Source organism: Periplaneta americana, chromosome 15 (genome assembly GCF_040183065.1).
Source record: "Periplaneta americana isolate PAMFEO1 chromosome 15, P.americana_PAMFEO1_priV1, whole genome shotgun sequence".
NCBI classification, from domain to species: Eukaryota; Metazoa; Arthropoda; class Insecta; order Blattodea; family Blattidae; genus Periplaneta; species Periplaneta americana.
In genome coordinates, this window is record NC_091131.1 from 31,650,650 (window position 1) to 31,676,616 (window position 25,967).

General features: G+C 35.1%; 1 protein-coding gene across 5 annotated transcripts in view; it reads left to right on the forward strand.

Annotated features, from left to right (window-relative positions):
- Positions 1-10,227, forward strand: part of Pax (Paxillin) — a 266,633-nt gene extending 256,406 nt beyond the window's left edge. For all 5 annotated transcript variants that reach the window (XM_069846900.1, XM_069846899.1, XM_069846901.1 and 2 more), the window contains 2 exons: positions 1,004-1,124; positions 4,626-10,227. In XM_069846900.1, coding sequence (XP_069703001.1) covers positions 1,004-1,124; positions 4,626-4,771 — 267 coding nt within the window. In that variant the 3' untranslated portion in view covers positions 4,772-10,227. The remainder of the gene's footprint in view (positions 1-1,003; positions 1,125-4,625) is intronic.
- Positions 10,228-25,967: the final 15,740 nt, after the last annotated feature.

Genomic DNA, 25,967 nt, shown 5'->3' on the forward strand with positions numbered 1-25,967 from the left:
AACTACAAGCACTTTTTTCCGTGTTAAATTTTATTCTTCTATTCATTATTTTGTATTATTAATAAAATAAAATATATTTTCTTATTTACCATAAAAAGAATGTGTACTTTAAATCTACATCAGCAGATATTTTTGAAATTAGAAAAACGTACCAGGCTGGTCACGAAGTTCTAAATTACACTACATACTTAAAAAAAAAAAAAGTCGAAGTATTTTACCCCAATTAAGACATAGAAGCCGATACTTTTTATTGTTCGTTTATTAATGAAATATTCAATTTTCAAGTAAGGGCGTGGTAGTCTTTGTAACAACGTACATTGTTCTTTTATACTTCATTAAAAATTTTACATCAAATTAAGTATCTCATATTTTTACCATCTGAACAAAAGAAATACTTTTGCCCCTATGCTCCTTAAAATTAAGTTTTTACATATTATCTGTTTTCTGTTTTGGGAAAAGACATCGAAACATATTATCCTACACACTTGTAACATTAGAGCCTGCATGTGTACATCTGCTGCTGATAGAGTGGGGGTATGATGCCATGGTTACGCTTGAGTGAAGGCAGGGGCATGTGTCGCGACACAGCTTTTGGCGATCACTGGTTATTGTTTTGCCCATTCTTAACATGTGTTATTTCCAGTTAGTTTTCTTTTGTGATATTGAGTTATTTACAGTTCCTTCGGTATTTTCAGGTTTCTGACTTTAGTTTATAGTGTAATATGCTTGCAGTTCCTTCAGTATGTATGTCAGTTGTTTTTGTGATCTTTTACACTGTAATGTGCCAGAATATTCTAATTTCTTTTGTTATATTTCTGTTCTTATTACAGCACATTGCAATAAATTTCATGACATCTCTGAACAACAGGTTGAACGTTTTTATTGTTCCATCACAGAACTCCACATACTATTTTTTTTTTTTTCCAGGTGGCTTGTAAAACATTTTTTTACTACTTGAATATCTGTAATGCACTGTATTCACTTCTTTGTTCTTTCTTTACAGGATTGCCGTCAACCATTTCATGGTGGATCATTTTTTGACCATGAGGGCTTACCATACTGTGAAACACATTACCATGCTAAGAGAGGATCACTTTGTGCTGGGTGTCATAAACCAATCACAGGTTTGTTCTCAGATTCACAAACTGTACATTGTTGTTTAGTCAGCTGTCCGAAGACAGGTTTGAACTGCATAAATGACACCAATAAAGCATCACTAATGAGGCAACTAAGCCAGGACATAATAGAGTAGGGTCGCCAGTTCCTTTCTTCTTCCATTGCATACATCGCTGACTACTAACATATCACACTAATCAGACTTCAGATGTGTATAATTACAGTACAGTAAGAACTATAGATAAGAACAAAATAAAATAGGGACAAAAATTTTGTCAAATATAGCCTAACACCTGCTTTAATTTTTTTTCACAGCATCCAATGTTTAAAGTTATAGGCAATCATCGTCGTTGTCGTCATCATCATTGTTATTATTATAAAGGTGTAGAAGTTAAGTAAGCTGAGTTGCAAGTGTAATTTAAGCAAGTCTATCTTCACAAACACTTCTCTATTAATTTAGGGAAATTTGAAATAATTTCCTAAATATCTTAGTTTTAGGTCACCAAAATGCCTTCCTTCTGGAGATTCTTCAGACTCTTGCAATAGAATATACCGTATTTACCAGCGTAATAAACGCACTTTTTTTTTTCAATTTTTATAACAAAAAAACTACGGTGCGTCCTTTAAGCGGTGAAAAAAAAAAACGTATTAAAGGAACGCCACCTCGAATGTTGAAATAATCCATATAATATGTAACGATATATGGGCCATGACTAATTTATAGAATCGATTGTGTTGCACTTAAGACGATCGATGGTTTGTTGTTCCTTAACTCCGTTTCGTATTCTAGTAGTTTATTTTCAATTTCGGGATACTTCCCACACTTTGGACCACGAAATGATTTTCATGATTTGTTAGAGATTTTTAATAGTGATTCTTTTTATTCCCGCCACTTACGCACTTTACATTCCGACACTGTAAATTCTCGACCAGCGGCTCTGTTACCGTGTTCTTTCGCGAATTTGATAACTTCCAGCTTAAAACTCGCTGTATAACTTGAATATTTCGGTCGGTTCTTATGTATTATCGAAACACAATCTTATCAACACAACTGATTACTGCAGATGTCCTAAGAATGCTGCGTTATTAATTGGAGAGTACCTATATTTTGCACGCGTAAAAAAAACCAAACACGATTGCAGTGGTACCATACATTGTTGTTTAAAAACTTTAATTTAAACATAAGCAATGCGCCCAATCTTACGACTTTCTTTATTATTAAAACAATCTTTTTTTAAAATGAGATGCGTCTATTACACAAGGAATTTTTTTATTATTTTAACGCGGAAAATTGGGGTGCGTCCATTATGCGGGTAAATACGGTAATTTTATGTACTCTGAGCAACTGTGTTGTGATCTCGAATATAAATTTGACAAAACTGAATGAATTCGTAATTATGAGTAATTATATTAAAGAACAGTAGTCTCTAGGTTAGTAAGTAAATGGAGTTCGGCTGATCCTAGGAATGGATATTATTTTTCATATCAGAAACCTGATTGTTTTCATAGAACCCCGAAGACACTTGCTCTACATATACAGTAATACGAGGCATATGATCTGAAACGTACCACGGAAATGGGAAACTGCATATAATAGCTAACCCTATAAATAGGTGTTTTTTTTTACATACATATCTGTGATAAAGTTTAATTTACAAACAGTAAGGCATTAAGAGAATCAAATAATAATGTAAAGATAATAAAAATATTGTAATGTCACTAAGCACAGTGCTGGTGATTAATATTAGCACAATCTATGAATACAGAAAGTGACTAAATTCTAGATTTTCTACAAAACTCTTCAGATTAAGCTGCTAGGCAGTAAAATACGCAAAATAATATTGGAAAAATTAACTGCGGGTTACTGAAACTGTGGATACAGATTCCGCGAATAAGGGGAGGGGGGGAGATTCATCTTCATCATCTTTGGCATTACAGCCCTTGCAGTTTAGCGTTTGCCTTCCTAATTACAGTCATACAGTCATTCTGATCCAAAGCTCTCATTCTTCATCTCCTGATGCTCACATTCACAAGGTCGTCCTGTACAACATCCAACCATTTTTTTTTTTGGTCTTCCTATTCTCCTTTTGTCTTCTGAATTTGCATTGAGTACAGATATTGGTATTCTGTTATTTTTCATTCTAAGAATATGTCCCAACCACTCCAACATTCTAATTTTAATATCAGGCGGCCGGGTAGCTCAGTTGGTAGAGCAGCTGGCTACGGACTGGAAGGTCCGGGGTTCGATCCCAGGTGGTGACAGGATTTTTTTTCGTTGCCAAACTTTCAGAACGGTCCCAAGGTTCACTCAGCCTTCTATAAAATTGAGTACCGGGTCTTTCCCGGGGGGTAAAAGGCGGTCAGAGCGTGGTGCCAACCACACCACCTCATTCTAGTGCCGAGGTCATGGAAAGCATGGGGCTCTACCTCCATGCCCCCCAAGTGCCTTCATGGCATGTTACGGGGATACCTTTACCTTTACCTTTTAACAGTGCTGATATTTTTATACATATTTTGGAGTACCTCATTTGTTCTAATTCACCACTCACTGTACGCAATATTGACTGGAATAATTCCATCTCTTTCCCAGTACTTTTTTTTTAATAATTTTCACGTGCCTACAAAATTGATTTCAATCTTGCGGAGTAACTTCGTCCGCAGTATAGCAGAACCCAAATCACGCAAGTGAAGTGAGTAGACATTATATACACACATACACACATCTTGAATCAACAATGACAGATTTTCTTACCGAATCCTTTCAAGTAGGTAAAATCATATTTTCAAACATCGATTATGATGATGATGACGATGGCGACGACGACGACGACGACGACGACGACGAGTAGTTAACCAGTAGTAATGGGTTTATGAAAACAAAAGCACACATAAGATCGCATCTTCATTCAGAAAACAGAAATACAACATAACATACAGAACAGAAAACACACTACAAAGACATCTCAACACACAAAAAACACAAACAAATAAATACGACCACACAGGTGTATACAAACTCACATGTTGCGACAAGTTCTACATAGGACAGACAGGCAGATCATTCCAAACATGCTACAAAGAACACATTAAAGCTATAACCAGAGGACACAATACATCTACATACGCCGATCACATAACCAATGCTAACCATACATACAATAACATAAATACGGACATGGAAATCCTACACACACAACCCAAGAACCAAAAACTCAACACACTAGAACAATACGAAATATACAAACACACTAAAACACACCCCGATCAAATCCTCAACACACAGATCAATTTCAGTACACACACACTATTCGACTCCACACTTCAACACCTTCCAACAATAAAACACACCCTCTTAACAGGCAGAGAAGTTCGAGATGACGCCGCGATCTAGTAGGCTCTGATGATGGTGCGTGAAGCACTGAAACAGCTGTAAGCCGGACAAATATTACATATTTAACACGAGTAAGTCCACTAGTTCATCAGTTAATTAAGTTTATTTTTTGTTTCAGGTCGTTGTATAACTGCAATGTTTCGAAAGTTCCATCCTGAACATTTTGTTTGCGCCTTCTGCCTGAAACAACTGAACAAAGGCACTTTCAAGGAGCAGAACGATAAGCCATATTGTCATGCTTGCTTCGACAAGCTATTTGGGTGAACAGATGTCCATATCACTGTACTGGGTTTTTGGTGTTACATTTGTTATATCCAACCTACTACATCTTTTTATGGGTATCTCATATTTTAACATTGGAGCTCTGTTGAATACACATTCATTGACAGATGGTTGTTATACAAGTTTATAGCCATGAATATTAATTCAAATGAACTACAGGTTTTTTCTGCATATTTGGTACAATCAGATCGTAGAATCTTAAAATTTGCTTTAGATGTATGATAAATGAAATGGGACATTTGTATAGAATAGCAATATTTTATCCCCTTATAAAAATATGTTGTTGAAGCTTGTAATTCAGGTGCTATTTTATATTAAACTTTTTGAAATATTTTTGCCAGAATTAATTACAATAATTGCTTACAAATATAAACTTTTATATGTAGCATGAAACTTATTCTGACTTTTGATTTTATTATTTGAGTAGGCTCAGCAACAAATCGATAAATGAAGATATTTTGTGTTTTCAAACATGTGTAAAGATTTTGATCTATGTGTTGCTTTCTTCTCCAGGTTCTGTCGCCCAAGATCTGTTGACATATTATATGTGAGCAGTCCAAACAACTGGACAGAGGAAACATCAGTAAAAGTACTGCCCTCTTGTTTTGACTAGCCACGTATAATAGAACAAGTCACCCTTTAGATCTAGGGCAATACAACCATATGTCGTAACCTGTATGTTGTTCTGAAACATCAGAGAAATTGAACCTCAACACGCAGTTGAAAACCCCTAATATCCTTTATAACCCAGTCGCTGCGTAAGTCTCAAATCTGTAAATAATTTGGCATTTGAAGCATGATATTAATGCGTCAGTGAATATTTTAGATACAATATGCCCTAAAATTTAAACCTTTGCATATGATTTTTTTGCCCCTTCTGTCTTATCATTAATGTTTATACAATATTTATTTTTTATATAGTATGTGGTCTATATGAACATACATATTCTTCTTTTAAATGTGTAATACCATTTTCTTAATATATATAAATGAAATAATATCCTTTACACATTGTTGAATAGTGGGAAATCTACATAACTTTGTTAGTAGAATGACTGCAAATGACCTGGAGATTTTGTATTTCATGTAAGAAAAGGAATACTTTTAATTTTAAAAGTAACTCCGTGGATCTCTCACGATCAGACTCGTTTCAAATGGGTGTTTAAGGTTTAAGAGCTGTATTCCTTACTCCTATGACGGTTTGTAGGCAGAATGCTCTTACTGAATCTTTTATGGGAAAAATGTTTCATATGATGAAAGAGCCAAAAGCAAGAGACGTCCCTTATTTTTCAGAGTAATAATAATAATAATAATAATAATAATAGTTAAATAATTTCTTTTTAAAAATATCAGCCACACTAAGAGGAATTTCTTTCTCCATATCGTTGGCTGAGAGTCTAAACCTGCTAATTACCAAAAAGGAATTTTATAAGGGAAGCAAAAAACCGAGTTTAAATTAACTCTGAAACTTTAGGACCAAATCCAAAGTACAGTACAAATACCACCTGTACTTTGGATTTGGTCCTAAAGTTTCAAAACTCAATTTTTGCTTCCCTTGTAAAATTTCCTTTTTGGTAGTTAGCAGGTTTACACTCTAAGCTGACAATATGTCTCACCACATTTTTATAAACTACACGAAGTTCAGAACCACATTACATTCCATATATGTATACTAAGTTATTACTGAAATAAAAGCTTTTATATTGCTGAATGCGGAGCTACAATGCAGAGCAATTTAATTATTTTCTTTCATAATTAAAGATTCTTTCGGAATAACCAGCTGACGCCAATAAATAGTGTTTTTAAATTATAGAAAAAACTTATTTGTATTAAGATCATTTAGCGTACGGTAGTAATAGTTTGTACAAAAATCGATTATTAATTAACAAATTTTACAGTTTTGGGGTCACTGTATCAGAGCCAAATTTCACATACCACTATGTTTCAGATTCATTTTATTTCGCAAGAATTCTTAAATGGAAATAATAAAAAGTATCATATGTGTTGTCTTATAGTAGCATAGCTAGAGAAACTCCTATCTCTACTAGGATTTTAAATCTCTTCAGTTTAATACTCTACTAATGGAAACAATTTCAAAATAACTGTATTATCTTACAAGTTATCATCCTTACAGAGATGAAAGTGTAAACTTCAGTTCTTAACTAGGCATGTTTAAGATATCGGTTTTATGGGGAAATACCGTAAAATGGGATGAATAGGAACAAAGTTTTACAATTTTTTATTTATTTGTGTAAAAGCCTAAATATAATAATAAGAGTGCAAATCAAGCTTTCAGGTATAACTGCCTGTGAAGTTGATTTGAATAATTTCGAAGGAAAAATTGTTCCGGGGCTAGGCATCGAACCCAGGACTTTTGGTTAAACGTACCAACGCTCTACCAATTGAGCCAGATCGGTGTCAGGTAGAGTTCCCGGGTAGCTCAGTTGGTAGAGCGTTGGTACGTTTAACCAAAGGTCCTGGGTTCGATGCCCGGCCCCGGAACAATTTTTCCCTCGAAATTATTCAATAATAAGAGTGTTTATTTGTTCACTCATTATGAATAAAAACATACCTAAACACTCCTATTATTATATTTACTGTCTGTTACAAATAAATACAAAATAGTAAAAATTCGTCCCTATTCACCCCATTTTACAGTACATGTTATTATTAATGGAAACCTATAAAAAAGGAACTGATTTTAAAACCATCCATTTTCGACATCAGGAACACTGCAGTTTGACTTATTATGCTGTCCCTCATATTTTCCATTTTGTTTCTCACGTTGTTATTCAGAGATCTCTGCTTTATAAAGAAATGTTCTGCAGAGAAATCTAAAATATCTATGAAAAAGACGTGCAGAGACATCTGTCTGCAAAGCTGGGTACTGTGTGGGCAAAAAAATAGCCCGTATTTACGCATGGGCCACATAGTACCAAGCCCAGGACAGCAAATTCATAAGGGTGGCAAAATTTTGAGGAAAGAAAAATACTGCATTTTCCAGATTCGCAGATGCCTGCTTTAGATATTAGTATATGTGAAACTGTCATTACATGCCACTTTTTTTTTACAGTTCGACTGAAAAATTGATTTGCATAAATTTGTTGGTGGGACGCTTAAAATTTTTTCGGGTCCTTGGGCATACCACTACCTAAATACAGGGCTGCATAATATATACTGAATACATTGTATACAATTTCATAATAAAAGCATATTTGCATATTTTTATTTTTACATAATAGCTTTGTAGTTACCTTGTTCCCACTGTCCTGACAACTTTTGAGAAAAATCAGAATATAGACTAAGTTACGCAGATAATACAGATTATAACAACATAAAATGTAATATGTCTTATTTTCTGGCCCTCTATACATTAGCGTAACATTACAAACTTCAATAACATGATTTGTGTATGTACGAAGTGAGAGTAATAACATACGAATTTCAAGGGTAATGTTGGAAGACATTGTTTATTTGACAGTTCATTTAATGGCCTACTGTATTGATGTTTAGGCCTCGTATGCTAGAATGTATAGGTGTTAAATGTACAGTGACATGGCATTAACGGAAAACAGCTAATCCAGGTTATGTATGGAGTCTTGTGTCTTCCTGTGTACCGGTATCAGGGATGTCAAGCATATGGCCTATAATATTAGTTTACGCAAATTCAATAAAATTTATTAAATATTGGCTTTAAGTGGTGTGTATTAATTACTAAATAACAGCAATTTCATTATTCAGCAAGGAATACATTTATTTTTAATTAATAATATTTGAAGACCATGATGCAATAAAGCTAGGCAGAAGAGGTGGGTAAACAGTGGAAAATAGTTCTCACTCTTTGGTTATGGATTTTGTACTATTTTCCTGTAAATCGTTAAAAAACATTTTTCTTCTGCAATTGTTTACTTTTCTACACATTACCAGTGTTGCCAACCCGTTTAGATTAAAAATGCCTAAAATGCTTCCTATTTTATCCCTAGATTCCAATAAAAAATTCCCTAATTTAAAAATATAATTTCAGCTTAGGATTGAATACTAATCTTTATTAACATAACTTATAAAAACAAATAGAACACAATTAAGTGGGATACTTTTGCACTCATTAGCCCTCGTAATTTACTATCAATCAAGGAGAACTTGCAAGTTTTTATTTTATGAGTATTCCTAATCTCCCTTCCCTCTCTATAAATTTTTGAAATGATGAAACATTAACATCTTCTCATACAAAGAAAACTTTTTATGATAATTTTGGGTTTGCACTGAAAGACTTGCCATCTGGCATAACACTATGTCATTAAATGTATGAAGGTTTACTTGCTTTAATTTTAAAGGAAAGATTAATTTAATTGTCAGCAGATTCCTAGTAGACCTACTTATTTACACAAATCTACCCCTTTTCTTACTTAGTCTTAAATATATTATTTGCTGAAGTCACAAATCACAACATCACTTCACCATAATCTCAATCCACATCGCCTGAAAGTCTGAGTAGTAATAAACTCAACCAATAAGTTTCCCCGTTCAGTAGAGAAAAAGGGAAGAGCTCACTTAACAAAATAATACGCTCATATACTTATCCAATCACCTTTCTAAGAGAAGAAGCAATGAGGTATAGATAAAAATGAAAAGTCACCTTTTTATTCTTGTTAAAAATTATAATTCTAGGAAAATATTTAACTCATATTTTAAATATATAAAAACTGAAATAGAAGATGAAATTAAAAAAAGATTTAGTTTTAAAGAGAAAATAAAAAGATCCCTAGAAACAAGGAAATTTAGAATAAATTATCTCTATATCCCGATGGCACTCAAATTCCCTATAACTAGGGATAAATCCCTGGGGTTGGCAACACTTCACACTACTGCTATAGTATCATTTCCCAACTGACAGCCATACAGGCAGAATTAATTGCAGTCACTTGTTGAGATTGAAGTACAATCCACACTAACATGGCAACAGCAGAGTAGATAGTGCCTGGAATGTGACCTACTGTCTGTTGCCCCTAACTGCACGAGGAATAGGGAAGCGGGGAAAGTAGGTTTGATTGAAGAAGAAAGGTGATGCAGAGACAAAAAATTATGAGGATATCCTTCCATTCATCCACCACTTCTGGCTAACTCCCTACTATGTTTCTTTATTTTATTTTTTTAAGGATTTGACATCCCTGCTGTATGTAATTGTGTTTAGTTATAGATGTATTTTATTATAGTTGACAAGGCTAGATTAAAAGGACTTTATGATTAATAAATATGTTCTGCTTGTATATTAAAAGATGAAAAAAAGAAAGAATTAACAAAATATGATAGTACTTGATATACATAGTATAGCCATGTTTCTCGTTGAAAATGTAGTGCCATTTTTTATATCTGTCACTTTCAGAAGTGTTCATTGCATGTGAAAATAATTATCGGAGAAATAAATTATAGTACAGGAAGTGTAATAGTATTAATTTATCATATCTTCTGCAATTTACAAATGTCTTAGTGACTCCGATAGTAATTCGGTTTTGAATTGAATATCGTATCTACAGTGCATCAGTGAATTATCATTACCATCCAGTGAAGCCTACCTCACTTCATCCAAAATCAAATTTATGTACACCCTATTTTGTTATGATTTAGTAATATTTTTCGAACTATATTAATCCAGCACTTCATTTTCTGACAATTTTCCCCAATATTTTTAGAAGAAAACCTATTAAACATACAATGGAATGCTTGTTTTGTAGAATTAAACATTAGTACAATGATCGTCAATAAGCCAAATCACTTAATTGAATCTAACATTTAAACTGTGGGAATTGATATGAAGATCTTAGGATTGACTGATTGGTGATAGAAAGGTTAGAACTACCATTATTTTTTGTTCTGCTTAGAAATAGAAGCAAATTGCTGTAATTTTGAGCACATCAAAGAGACGGAATAAATAGCCCTGAAACCTTATCAGTTTCAGAAGCTTACACACAGTCCTTTTGATGGCATCCTCTGCTTGAATTTATGATACCAGATAATTGGTATGTTCTGAGACTTGATGAATGACATCTACAGATTGCATAGTAGGTGGTCTTTCCTAGCCTCAAAGTTTAGTGCTTTGGATTTCAATCATAAAGTACCAATTTGTTCATGTGATTTTTAGAATACATTGCCTCTTCAGTACGCCCAATACTCACAAGGGAAGCGCTAATGAGCTTATGTCGAAACCTCCCCTCAAACTGCACACATATATTCAGAGCAGACTAATAAATACAGGGTGTTCTGAAAAAAAGGTTCCAGTATTTAGAGAGAAGGTAGTATGCATCAAAACAAGAAATAAAAGTCCTACAAAACATGGGTTCTAAAATTAATATTTTCTGAGAAATGAACAAATGTTTACCATCACTGTAAGAGAAGCATATCTTCCACTGTAAGCTCTTTGACAAAAGGAAACAGACTGCAATCGTTTGCCACTATGCATTACACAGCATATATTTTTTTTTGTTTGTATCAAGAGGATGCTTAAGCACACAGCAGTACGTTAGAGTTCATGATCGTATTACTGTACCAATCAGGTAAGTTAGTTTCGTATGTGTTGAATAGGAACATGTTTTGAATAATTTCAAGGGAAAAATTGTTCCGGGGCCGGGTATCGATCCCGGGAGCTCTGGTTGAACATACCAGCGCTCTTACCAACTGAGCTACCTGGGAACTCCACTCGACACCGTCTCAACCTTTTCCCTTTATATCCACACAACTCGCGTGGGCTGACGAAACGCCAGAGACCCACATCGAGTGCACACAATCTCTGTGTGACTTGGAATTGTGGTTTTCTGTTAACGTACACAGTAACGTATATATTATGCAAATCTAGTCTTTCAGGTAATGCTTCCTGTAAAGCAGATTTGAATAATTTCAAGGGAAAAATTGTTCCGGGGTCGGGTATCGATCCCGGGACCTCTATATGGATATAAAGGGAAAAGGTTGAGATGGTGTCGGGTGGAGTTCCCGGGTAGCTCAGTTGGTAAGAGCGCTGGTACGTTCAACCAGAGGTCCCAGGATCGATACCCGGCCCCGGAACAATTTTTCCCTTGAAATTATTCAAATCTGCTTTACAGGGAGCATTACCTGAAAGACTAGATTTGCAGGAACATGTTTTGTTTCTTGCCCAAGAGCTCACAGTACGTAAAAGATAAGTTGTTCTTACAGTGATTGAATTGAATTTAAAAGGGTGAGGGCTATAACAGCCCTAGCACTGCGACCTAAAAGATCTATTGCGCATCCCCGTCAAGATATCCCATCAGTCCAATAGTTTGATGTTCTTAATGAACTGAATCAAACTGTGGACTGGGACGGTTGATAGCTCATCAAGCTTTGGAATTCTTACAGTGATTGTAACATGCTCCTATTCAACAGATACGAAACTAACTTACCTGATTAGTACAGTAATACTACTGCAGTAGTACTGTAACATACTGTGCAGCCTGTTTAAGTGTCCTCTTGATACAATCACAGACAAATGTGTACTGTATGATATGTAGTGACAAATAGTTGCATTCTGTTTTCTCTTACCAAAGAGCTCACAGTGGAAGATATGCTGCTCTTACAGTGATGGTAAATATTTGCTCATTTCTCAGGAGAGATATTAATTTTAGGACCCAAGTTTGTAGGACTTTTATTTATTGTTTTGATGCATACTAACGCCTCTCTAAATATTGGAATCATTTTTTCAGAACACCCTGTATAAAAAATTGCTGCCCGTACTAACTGTAAGGGTGTGAAAACTTGGAATGTTACATTAAGAAACAATGGCACGTACTTGGGGAGAATAGTAGAGTGATTGCCTACACTATGACGTGACATGACTGATGACCTTGTGCACTCTACGTGTCTCGTCAGTTAAGTGAGCACTATCTGCTCACGAATGGGATCTACTCAATTTTACGATAATCTTTTATTCAAGCTTTAGTTTCACAATTTTATTGTTAGTATTTTTTTTTTAATTTATCTGCTGTGGAGACTGAACAGTGTGCGTAGTTTGACGAAAGGTTTTTGATGTATCAGTAGAATACAGTACTGAAATATGCACCATGTACTGGGTGAACCAGCCAGGACTAAACTCCTAACCGCACTCACGGCGTCTGATTCATATGTAACGATGCTACTATGTGCAGAGGATTCATTCTGCACTTTTGCAGTTAGTATTGCATAATGATGTACTTACCGAACTCACAATTCATGTTCGAAATGACGTCCTTGTGATATCTGGCAGGCTGCACATCTCCTGAAGACATGTCCAGCAACTTCCCGCAGTTTGTTCTCCAAAATGGCTCGAATTTAGTGCCGGATATTTTGAGTTCCTCAAGTGAATGTGGGTTATTCGCGTAAACTTTACTTTTAATCACTGAGATGGAACCATGCTTCATTACTATAAAAAATTAAGGTGGGTCAAATAGTTTAAAAAATTAAGGTGGGTCAAATAGTTCACCATACACTGACTGTTGGAACCACATGCAAAACCTAAGTCTGCTCTGATAATCATATCCCATTAACCTCTGAACTACACGAATTTTGCAAAGCTTTAATTTTAATTGTTTCGTACCTCTTACTACTGAAGACTGTGACACCCCTACTTGCTGAGCTACACGGTGGGATGATGTCATAGGACTTCTCTCTAGTCTGTGGTCAGAGAGAAGAATCCAAAAAGGATAGCTGCTGTTGAAAAAGGGGTACCGAGCAGTAACAGCACCTAAATTAATTGTAGATCAACAATATTCTATTTTAAATTTAAATTTTATTTTTATTTTTATTTAATTTATTTTTGGGGGGCAGCTATCCTCGACATGAATAATTTATTTTTCACATATAGAGCTGTACAGATGGTTATTTACAATTAACAAGGAATGTCTTAAAACATTAATGGCTATATCTTGAAGTTCCAAAAGATCGATATGGAAACGATGAAAGAAATTGATACAGAATCTTGATATAGTGCCCCTTGCACCAAAGAGCAAGCCAATTATTCCCAGAGACAAACGGGTATGCGGTATTTCTCTTCCAGATAAGGAAAGCGGGGTTCATAAAATCAGGGTTTCTTATCCAATACTGATTCAGTTGTACGAAATTTCTTCACTAAATTATAAATCATTGCTTTAGAAGGCTCTGGCGAATCAGGGAATGACTGACGGAAGTTTGTTACAACTGTTCTCCAAGATTCGTATTTCACAAAGTTGTCGTAAATAAACACTCGTTCAAGGCTATATTTCATAATGGACATACTATAGTACTCTAAATTTACTGTATACAGCTGCACCCTCACTGGTGAACGTGCTTATGTAACTAAACACGAAACATATGCGAGCAAGAGGTCTGATCACTGCTATAGCGCAGCAGTTACTACGCATACGACTTTCCACTGATGCCGGTCTAGCCCTGGCTGAATCACTCTGTATATGCTAAGTAAATAGACCTGTAAAATTTAAATGGAGTTAATATATACGAAAAATAGTAGTTTTTGGTATCTTAAATTTCGAATGACGTTCTGAAGAATTGAGTCTTTTTTATAATTGAGAACTGTCTGTCTTTCTTAAATGGCAGTCGTTTGACTTTACAACATTGTTCTTCCTTCCTTCCCCATAAAAACTACGCAGCACAATAAACTTTTTATAAGGATTACATTAAGCATTACATACTGCCCGTGCCTCACTTCCTGAGCTGTTTCTTTGCGGGGCGAGATGCAGAGGGGGAAAGTGGGCTGTCCTAGGTACCGCATGTGCCTACTACCCTACGTTCAACACATCGGCCTTCTCAGGATTGCTTTCGTCAGCTATGGAGCAAGATCAGCCATGGACAAGCGAATGTATAGGCTTTCCCCTCACAAAACAAATTATGTCCTTCTCATCAATTCCTGCAACTAAACACTAATACCAGTGGTAGACTACAGTCTCTGCTTGAGATTATCGACCTAATTGCGATTACGGTTATCACGTGTACACATCAGTAAACTCTTTCCTCTATGGCAGTGTTTCTCAAACTTTTTAATAATTAACAGACAAGTGAAAGCTAGTATCTCAATAATTGTTCAGTGGGACGAATGTATTTGCTTTTTAAGCCTTCAATCTGGTTTTATGGCGGAAAGTTGTAGTCTCATTTCTACTGTACTTCTGCATTTTGTCTTTTCGGTATTTTGTTTTAGTCAAGAGGGCTTAGATCTAAGCCCTCTTGGTTTTAGTGAACACATATGCAGAGAATCCAGTGATGAAAGTGATAAGTATTATGGGTATTTTCCGTTTTAGATGTTCATCAAACATATTGTCATTAGGCATATTATTGGAATATTATTATTATTATTATTATTATTATTATTATTATTATTATTATTATTATTATTATTATTATTATTATCATTATCGGTGATTTCATGATATTATGGATTCATATTTTCGTAATATTTATATATTTTTATGGTAACCACTACCGAAGTATAAAATAGCCACCGGAGCAGCTCAGTTGGCTAAGGCGCTTGCCTATCGATCCAGGGTTGCGCTTGGGCACGGGTTCGATTCCCGCTAGGCTGATTACCTAGTTGGATTTCTTCCCGAGGTTTTCCCCAACCATAAGGCGAATGTCCTGTAATGTTTGGCGAATCCCTGACTTCATCTCGCCAAACACCATTTCGCTATCATCAATCCCATCGATGCAAAATAACGTAGTAGTTGATACAATGTTGTTAAATAACCAAGTAAAAAAACGTATGGAATAAAATTTAAAATCATATAGGGATCACGGAACCCCGGAACATACTTTGAGAAATACTGCTCTATGGTAATTCAGCAGTTGTCCAGACTGAACGAAGAGTGGCCTAGTGTGTACATACATTTTCGGAAATCGCCATCAGAGATAATAGCAATAGTGGTAACCACGATTAGAGTATCCAGTATTATAAAGAGTAAAAATCCTTGCACTGGCATAGGATAATGTTTTCAGCACATGTAATGTGCTGCCGTGCCGGTCCGAGCAGACCTAAGAGGCGTGGTTATAAGCACTAGGGAGCTCTCGGCTCAGGACGTGAGACACGGGCAGTAGCTATAGTGTATACGAAAGAAAATTTATGCATCATATTTTAGGATTTCTTAGAAAGTTTTGAATTTAAAATATAAGAAAATTACCTTTGCTATAGCTGTATGACTATTTGCTTATCCTATAAACTACATAAAATATGTAATTTTTATAAAACAAATTATTTTGAGACATGAACCCTCAAATACAGTGGTGCGATCTCTGAGACCGCTCCAAAATTTTTTTAATATGAAAATGAACCGGTTCCCGCCATTTGACTAATGTGAATGCTTGTGTATTTTCTGGTGGGAAACTGGTGGTGCAGTTCACATAGTGGTATTAAATTATTTCAAGTAGTATACTGCTAGCGGTTGGTCTTGTAGACCGCATATCTCTGTAAATGGACTGTTTTTCTCTGTCCTTACAATGGATTCTACACAAGATCATTCGCAAAAAGTTAGTGTTAGTGATGAAATCTTTGACGAGACAATGCTTGAATGGACAGAGGATGAGGATAATGAGGTTGACTCTGCAGGTGAACAACATTTCGTCCTTGAGAGTGATCAACAATGACTGCCCATTGAAAGTGTACTGTATATAAAGTACGTAGTGTTTTGAATATTTCTATTTTTTGCTTTAAACATAAATTATTTCAGTTTTTATTTCATTAGTCATTAAATGTATATTATTCCTCTAATTTCATTCAAAACTAAACATTAATACATACTGAGTTGTGATAGACACGTCTGTATGTATACTCATGTATTTCATGTCATGACATTGAGCATTTATGATATTATAAATAAAATATTGCAGTATATTACATCTCTGCTTTTTAAATTAAGCAAAAGCATATCAAAAAACACCACCCAAGTTGTTTCACATTCATTGCTTTATTCTTTCGCCGACAACAATACTAATACAATAGCGGTATCAGAGACCGCATATGTCTGTTGATGGCTCACATTGCGCGCATCTGTTGTTGAGGGTTAATGTAGCTTCGGCCTGTACTAAATTTCTTCTAAAATGCTTAGCACAGATCAGATCTATTAACTAAAGCTGCTGGTTTGAATGAGTTAAGCTATATAGAAATTACGATTGTAGATCACGAAACCATGAGGGTGTGCAGATTGAATTTATGCGAACACAATTAAGGGACATTTTGAGAAAACATGAAATTCAGTCTGGTCGAGAAAATGTAACTTGCCACAGAACACAAATAGCTAGTGCCAAATATTCCTTTCTACAGGAATAATTATTAATGAATAAATATGCGAAATATTCCTATAATAATTTCGCAACAATTATTTTACAGTCAATGGACAAATCAAAATTGTAAGGGTTGTGATCTTATAAAGTTTTAGAGAACCCCTGTAAAATCTAATAATTATGACATAAAATTTACTCTGTCACACGTTAAAAGTGTTAAAATTGTTAAAAAGGTATTTACCTTCGACAGACGGCCCGTTTCGACGCTATTTGTCGTCGTCTTCAGTGTCTCTTGAACCACTGCTGATTTTGGCTCTGCGATGTGCAGTTGTTGATGGTAGGGGTGGGGGTGTGTTGCTCCTATGGTGGGGGTTGGCTGTCTGTATGCTATGACGTACTATGACGTCAAACAATGTGTGCGTATTGAACTGTAGCTGCACATCGCAGAGCCAAAATCAGCAGTGGTTCAAGAGACACTGAAGACGACGACAAATAGCGTCGAAACGGGCCGTCTGTCGAAGGTAAATACCTTTTTAACAATTTTAACACTTTTAACGTGTGACAGAGTAAATTTTATGTTTTTAACAAAGTGTTAACGAGAACTTTAATCAATGAATAATTATGAATCTAATGTGCTATATCAGTGTGTTTTTTTTTATATACTCCATATAATTTTTATATATTTTCTGAAAATCACAACTAGTCAATGATATATTATTGTGTTCATGTGGCAGGTGTATTTAAGGTGGATTTGTTTGTTCCAGGACACAGATAACATTCGTTTATAATGTAAAGCAATACACTTGTTTCTGATAGCTTGTGTAATGCTTGTTTAAGACACGTCGTTGTGACAGAAAATAATGTGATTTGGAGATGGTTTTAAATCTTCCACCATTTAATTCTAGTTGTAAATATGTAATAAAAAAAGTCTGGGCCACGTGTATGTTGAGTGTATTTTAATTCGTACTGTCAGCTGATAACATCAGATGGACAAGTGTAAATAATTATGTGAACCTTGGTAACATCTTTTGAAAAGCAGTAACATCGAACTGCTTATTATCAAATTTTGTTAAGTTTGGTATTGAAAATGCTTAGCATTTTTATCTGTGTTTTAAGATGCACAAAAAAGATCAATCTGGTCACATCACTTACTTTAAACATTGTTAAGTTAGATTTGGATTATTATTTTTTTTACATGTACACATTTTATTTTTATCCTTATTTTCTTAAGACATATAACTGCACTGAGTGGAGATTGTTTTTTAGATGAAGTGAAAATATACATTTTATTTTGTTTGGGAGAGGACATGGGTGCATTTTTTTCTCTCTCTTTCTCCCCATCTAATTATTAAACAGGTGATGGATTCAAGTCATTTGGAAGACATAATGTGTTTCAATTTTATTGTAATCTGAAGAATAAGGAAAACTTTTATTAGTGACAATAACTAGCGAAGAGCAGTTGGACGTGGATGATTGCACATTATACAAAGCGCAATATTTAACAATTAAGGTATTTCCAGCCAACATACTATGTGTTTAAGTTATTATTGTCTTAATTGAGCCATCTCCTCCTATGATGATTTTAAATTGCCAATAAAAATGCTTGTTTCGTATATAATAAATCTGTCAATTATTTTATTTTTATTTCCCTTTCTCTATAAGTCTATTACAAGTAAGACAGACCAGAGATAAAGAATTAAAAAAAAAAGTAGGTATATAATACTGTATGTTTTGATGCATATCATTGATTCATCATCATCATCATCACCACCACCACCATCAGTGGAAGCAGCAGAAACTGTACCAGCATCACTATAAGCGCAATAATATTAATAATAATAATAATAATTATTATTATTATTATTATTATTATTATTATTATTATTATTATTCGTCCATAACAAATAAAAATGCCCGGAAATGGCAAGTGTTTGAAGTACAATGTATATCAACAAATGGCTCTAACAGAAGGGCTAATATTGATGCAATTGATACAGAACATCAGAAGGCCTATGTTCTTGATCCAACTATAAGATTTGAGAAAACAATTATGCAAGCTGAAGAAGTAGATCAAGAGAAGAGAGAAATTTACGAAGACTGTCTCCCCTAACAAAGAACAAAATAGAACATTCCTTTACATAATGGAAAATATACGATTTATTGTTTGAGGCCAGAGGAGGTGTTGCAAAATTTGTACATAAAATCTTAATAGAATTAGGTATCACGGTAAATTCCTTGCGTGAAATAATAATTGTTGATGTTAATAAAAATTCCTCAGGGATTCTTCACCACCATCTATACTTTTCAAATTAGTATTTTAAATTATTATTGTTAACTAACATTTGATCATATTGTTTATATCTCTTTTTTCAGAAATTGGAAATTCTATATATCTTAATTCATATTAGAGTTCCTTGAGAATAAAAAAAACTAGAGTTACTCTATGATTGCTATGAAGAACAAGGCAAGAATCTTAGTGGGGTTGATGTACACGAGGAAGAGAAAAGGAGGAAGAAGTTCATCAGATTTATCGACGACAGTTCAGGAGAAAGTGAAAATGAAGACCAATACAATCCTTCAGTGAACTTCAAAGCTGATACTTACGACACAATTTTGCAGTCTCTCTCATTCGAAATGAATCGTAGGAAAGTTCATATGAAAATCTCTCGAAGGAGTTCCAGTTTCGTACAACATTGCATGTGACGTGTGAAAAAAATGTCATAAAGGGGGTTAAAAACCTTCAAGAACTCTTTTTGATCAATATCGAGCCTGAATTTATTAACGGATGTTTGCACTTCAAAGTGCACCTGAAATCTAGTCACCGAAATATTATTTCATGCATGCAACTTTCACAAAAAATTGGACAGAAAACCTTACAGTGTATATATCCTAACCTGGACACTGCTGTTACGATTTTTCTGTGTAAGATGGCAACAAACTGCTCAGCTAAACAATCATTTGCCGCTCTTAAAAGTTTGAAAGACTACCATAGAACAACAATGACGGAAGAAACGCTTAGCTACTTGGCAGTTTACAAATTCAAAGTGATATTACAAGGGCAATGGACTACGAGGGTGTGGTAAATACCTTCTCCGAGTGAGGAATAAGACGCAAAACATTCAAAGACATTTTGGGTGAGTCATAATAAACATACTATTTTATCCTCTCAGCATACTACAAACTTACGAAATTTATAGGTTATGTATTCCCATTAAATGTGAGGAGCAACATTTTACTGCGAGCCTAGTGGGAAGTACCTAAATACGCCACTGTTTTTTTTATACTTATCATTTACCTAACATTCACATCACGGTTGGTATTGTCAGATAGTGGGTTACTGGATTATATATATATATATATATATATACACACACACACACCATATAAAAGACGAGCTACGTATAAAAGATACTAAGAAGACGTGTCCATGGATAAATATAATATATTCTTATATTATAATATATAATTATATGTTATATATTTATCCATGACGTGTCATTCTGGATAAACGGACCTAGGGTGATAGCATCACAGAATGTGCAAGAATTTGTTATGTAATAATATTTCTGTATTTTTAATTTAACATTTCAAAATATGAGCTGCTGCCAGCAAGTCAAAAGGAGGATAGCAATGGCAAGGAAGCTTTTAATAGAAAAAGGAGCATCCTCTGCAGACCTCTGGAAAAAGAACTAAGGAAGAGCTTTGTGTGGAGGGCAGGGGCGTCGCTAGGGGGGTGCGAAAGGGTGCGCAGGCACACCATAAAAAGTCGGAGCATCCCTTTCGGCACCCCAAAGGTTATTTAAAGCCCTGATTTGAGCAATTTATTAAAAAAAAAATACTAGGCATAAGTTATTTTGAAGAACAAAAACGAACATATTCCTGTAAGTGTGTAAAACAAATCTCATTAAACGCGAGAAATAAAAACTAGCCATTATTCAAATTGTACATAACATTTGACATTTTACACGATTCACAGTTAAACTCAAATCAACGTTAATCTTGTTTTTATTCCATCACTAAACAGCGTTACATCTGCTTGAACGCAGTATTGTATCGGTGCAATACAGTCGACTCGACAATGAACATTCCCGGATGTCAGACTTATTAGCCTATTGGTAAACCTATACATTATATTAATTATTATTTTTCAATATATTTAACATTTTTATTAAATGAAATTAACATCTACGTAGAACAACACGACTGTATGTGAAGTTTCAGGAATATTAAATGAATGTGAATTTTCATATGACGTCATATTAGCTATGCTGGCCTACGAACTGAGCGCGTATCATGACACTAATGTACCTACGAAGAAATCTTCCATCAATGCGACAGTGCAGTATATAGTTGACTTCTAACATAGTGAGTGTGTTCTAACGAATTACTTTGTTTTTTAGTGGGTTATTTTACGACGCTTTATCAACATCTAGGTTATTTAGCGTCTGAGTGAGATGAAGGTGATAATGCTGGTGAAATGAGTCCGGGGTCCAACACCGAGAGTTACCCAGCATTTGCTCATATTGGGTTGAGGGAAAAAACCTCAACCAGGTAACTTGCACCAACCGGGAATCGAACCCGGGCCACCTGGTTTCGCGGCCAAACGCGCTAGCCGTTACTCCACAGGTGTGGACTACGAGTTACTAATTTAAATAATATTTTGTTCATAATTATAAGATATAAGTGATTTGGTTGTAAAAAGACAAATTCTACAGTCTGTTATAATATCTACCGGGCAAAAACGTAATATTTCGGACTTCTTTTAAAAAATTGCGCAGAAACAAAGAAAAGTAAGTGAAGATAAATATGTTACAAAAGAATTTGAAAGTGAAGTGAAAACGATAGAGTATAATACTCGCGTTTAATGAGAGTGAAAAGGGCTTCCCTCTCGATATAGCTGAATCAGTTTCCGACTGTTCTCAACATTTCGTGTTAAATGAATACCCGAAAAGAACATTTGGAAAGCAGGAGAAAAGTTTCCAGTCTGAGTGGTTTAAAACTTTCCCCTGGCTGGAGAATAGTGTTTCCCAAGATGCTGCATTTTGTTTCGCGTGCTGTTTTTTTCGACTGAGAGTGGTCATTGTTTGTCTCTAACAACGAAGGGCGGAAAAAGGCTGAAAAAAAGCACTATCCGCCGACACAGAGATAAAAAAAAATGAAAATGTTGAATCACATAAGAAAAGTTGTGCTGGATGGGAAGAATACCGACGCATCAAAATAAGAGATCCACAAACATCAGTTGGGACCTTGATAAGCTAAGCATACGCAATTAAGGTGCGAGAAAATCGTAAGTAGGACAAATAAAATAGAAATCCTCAGGTTTACTGCTATACAAGGTATCGCTCAGAGAGGCAACAATGAAACCCAAGATAATGAAAACCGCGGAAATTTCTTAGAGTTACTACTGCTAATATCTCAAAACAATCCCATTGTACAAAACAGACTAAAAGAAAGGCCAAAAATGCTAAGTATACTCATCCATCAATTCAGAATGAAATAAAGTTGTGAGCAAACAAATAAAAAGCGCTATTTATGGTAGACGAAACTAAAGATGTAAGTAAAACTGAACAGTTATCTGTCGTCGTTCGTTTTTACTGAATGACAAAATTCATGAACGCTTTTTAGGTTTTAGACCAGCTAGGCTAACTTATTGGACGCCACTTCACTTTGTATAATAATAATAATAATAATAATAATAATAATAATAATAATAATAATAATAATAATAATAATAATAAACAGATGTATATTATGTGCGCAAGTGCATGAGAGAACATTTTGGATTTTTTATGTACCACATTTTTACAGCTCGCACCCCATACGCACCCCCCTTGCTCTGATCCTGGCGACGTCGCTGGTGGAGGGTGGTATTGTATGGGGCAGAAACATGAACATTACGACGAAGTGAAGAGAAGAGACTAGAAGTATTTGAAATGTAGATATGGAGGAGAATGGAACGTATGAAATAGAATAAGAAACTGATTAGGAAGAGAATAAGGAATTGGTTGGGTCATTGGCTGAGAAGAAACTGCCTACTGAAGGATGCACTGGAAGAAATGGTAAACGGGAGAAGAATTCAGGGCAGAAGAAAATGTCGAATCGTAGATGACATTAAGATATATGGATCATATTCGGAGACTAAGAGGAAGGCACAAATAGGAAAGATTGGGAGAATGCTGGGTTTGCAGTGAAAGACCTGTCCTTGGACAGGACGCTATGTTTGTTTCAAAATAAGGTTTATTTCATAAATAGTAATAAAACCTTTGCTTAAAAACGAAGTACTTCTCGTGTATTCTGCCTGCATATTATGAATATCTTTCTCTGCAACTTACTGACGCAAAAAGCATTAGTTCAAAGGAATTGCAATATCAACTTTTGTTTAAGTCATTTGTATACTCTGTCAGTATGTCAACTTTCCAGCTGGAGACCCACATTCAAATGTTGAGTCGAATTGGATAAGGACCTTTGTTTGAGGTAGTTTTTCATGCTATTGCTCTTTCCTTGTTAGTATTTTAACTTTTCTCCATTATCACCTCCAATGATGCACCTGTAACATTTGTGATGGCGTTCACACCTGTGGAGTTACGGTCAGCGCGTCTGGCCGCGAAACCAGGTGGCCCGGGTTCGAATCCCAGTCCGGGCAAGTTAGCTGGTTGAGGTTTTTTCCGGTGTTTTCCTTCAACTCAATACGAGCAAATGCTGGGCAACTTTCAGTGCTGGACCCCAGATTCATTTCACCGGCATTATCACCTTCATTTCATTCAGACGCTAAATAACCTTAGATGTTGATAGCATCGTAAAATAACCGAATAAAATTTAAAAAAAATTGTGATGGCAGTCTATGTAAAGAGTGGGCCAGAAGTCACGCGAAAACTAATTAAAAACTATTCCTAGGGCTGAGAGGAATATTTTCGCCCTTCAAGCACAGTTTGTGATAATAGTTTATCACTTCTATAAAGTGAGTGAATTTTTACGTTTTGGTTACAAGCCAGATTTTTTTCTGTTGTGCGCGTTTATTAGTCGATTTGAAAGGCGTTGTCATTGTGTTATAAGTGATGGCAGATATATATATATATATATATATATATATATATATATATATATATATATATATATTTATTCTATTTGGTAATATCAGTACCATTGCTGTTTTATTCACAGTTTGTCTATAAAAAACCCGTCTAACTAGGGCAATCATTCTATTTGGTAATATCAGTACCATTGCTGTATTATTCACAGTTTGTCTATAAAAAAAAAACGCCTAACTAGGCCATATTCATGCTGTACAATTGAACGTCTCGTCGTTAGTGTGGTGGGTTCCTGAAAAACGAACTGGTGAAATGTACGAAGAAATCAGAGAAAACTTCTTTTATCACTTTAATAAAGCAGCTCCAAGTGAAGCCAATGTCCGGAAACTGGAAAAGACGACTTTCTCAACAGGCTCTGTATTGGATGCAAAACGCAGTGAAAGATCTAAAAAATATGTCGATGATGATGTCAATGACTGTCTGAATAAATCATTGGAACGTCCACTGATTAACTCAACAAGGAAGCGATCAGCAGAAATGCAAATCCCAAGAACCTTGTCGTGCCGTTGGATCAATCAATCTTCTTAATGTGTATCCAGCTGTTTGCTGACAACATAAAGTCCACTGTAGTCTATTCAGTTGTTTTTTACGAGAAATGAGGGTATTTTGATCTGTGTTCATTATAGATGCCTGTTGCTAGTAGCCAGAGTTGGGGTGTAGTCAATATATACTGCAGGGCTGTGTCTTCTGCAACCGGTATTGATGATTTTAATTTACTTCTTTTGTGGTTTATGGATGGACAGTATAGAAGAATGTGTTGCAGATCTTCATCATGATTATTATACCACAGACAAGTAGGATTATCAGAAATGTGAAATCGGTGTAGGTACAATTGAGTGACAATGTGACCTGTTCTGGTTCTTGTTAAAAATGTTTGAACATGTCTGGGCAAGTTTTTGTACATTTCCAGGTCATTTGGTTTCTTGTCTTGCCGTTGGATGAAAAATGCATCTTAAAAAAAAAATCTTCGAAGGATTTGGAGGAATTCTGTTGAACAAATTGATGAGAGAGATTCTCCAAATCTTCAGTATGCACTCCCAAAATGCTGAGGTGGGCAAGCAGACACACATGGTGGTGCATCCAACTGTGCATGGAAAATAATAGCGTGCATACCAAAATGTTAGACTTTTGACAATGACACCAATAGACCCACAATTATTTTTTTTTTGCAAATTTCCGTCCATTAATATTGGTGAGTTCAATAAATAACATTTTTAAGTAGCTTGTGGTATTTTATTATTTCATAAACATATAACACATCCTTCAAAACTGGCTTTCAGGTGTAGCTCCCTGTAAAGCAGGTTTGAATAATTTCAAGGAAAAATAGTTCCGGGGCCAGGTATCGATCCTGGGACTCTTCACTTACCGTGCAAATGCTCTACCGACTGAGCCACCCCAGGAACTATACACAACAATTTTTCCTTGAAATGATTCATCTAACATATCCGATCATGACTTATGGCCCACTCTGTACAGCTGCAATAGATAGCTCCAAGAATATCATATCTAGGTCAATATCTATACTAATAATAAATCTGTAGCCGAAATTTTTCTGATAATTTTCAATTTTCCAAAAATAATTGGTCCTAACATATACAATTAACTACCCTGAAACCGAAAATCGCTTTTTTGAAATTTTTGTTTGTATGTCTGTCTGTTACCTTTTCACGCGATAATGGCTGAATGGATTTCGATCAAAATTGGAATATAAATTAAGTTCGTTGTAACTTAGATTTTAGGCTATATGGGATTCAAAATACATTATTTAAAAGGGGGGTTATAAGGGGGCCTGAATTAAATCGAAATATCTCGCTTATTATTGATTTTTGTGAAAAATGTTAAATAAC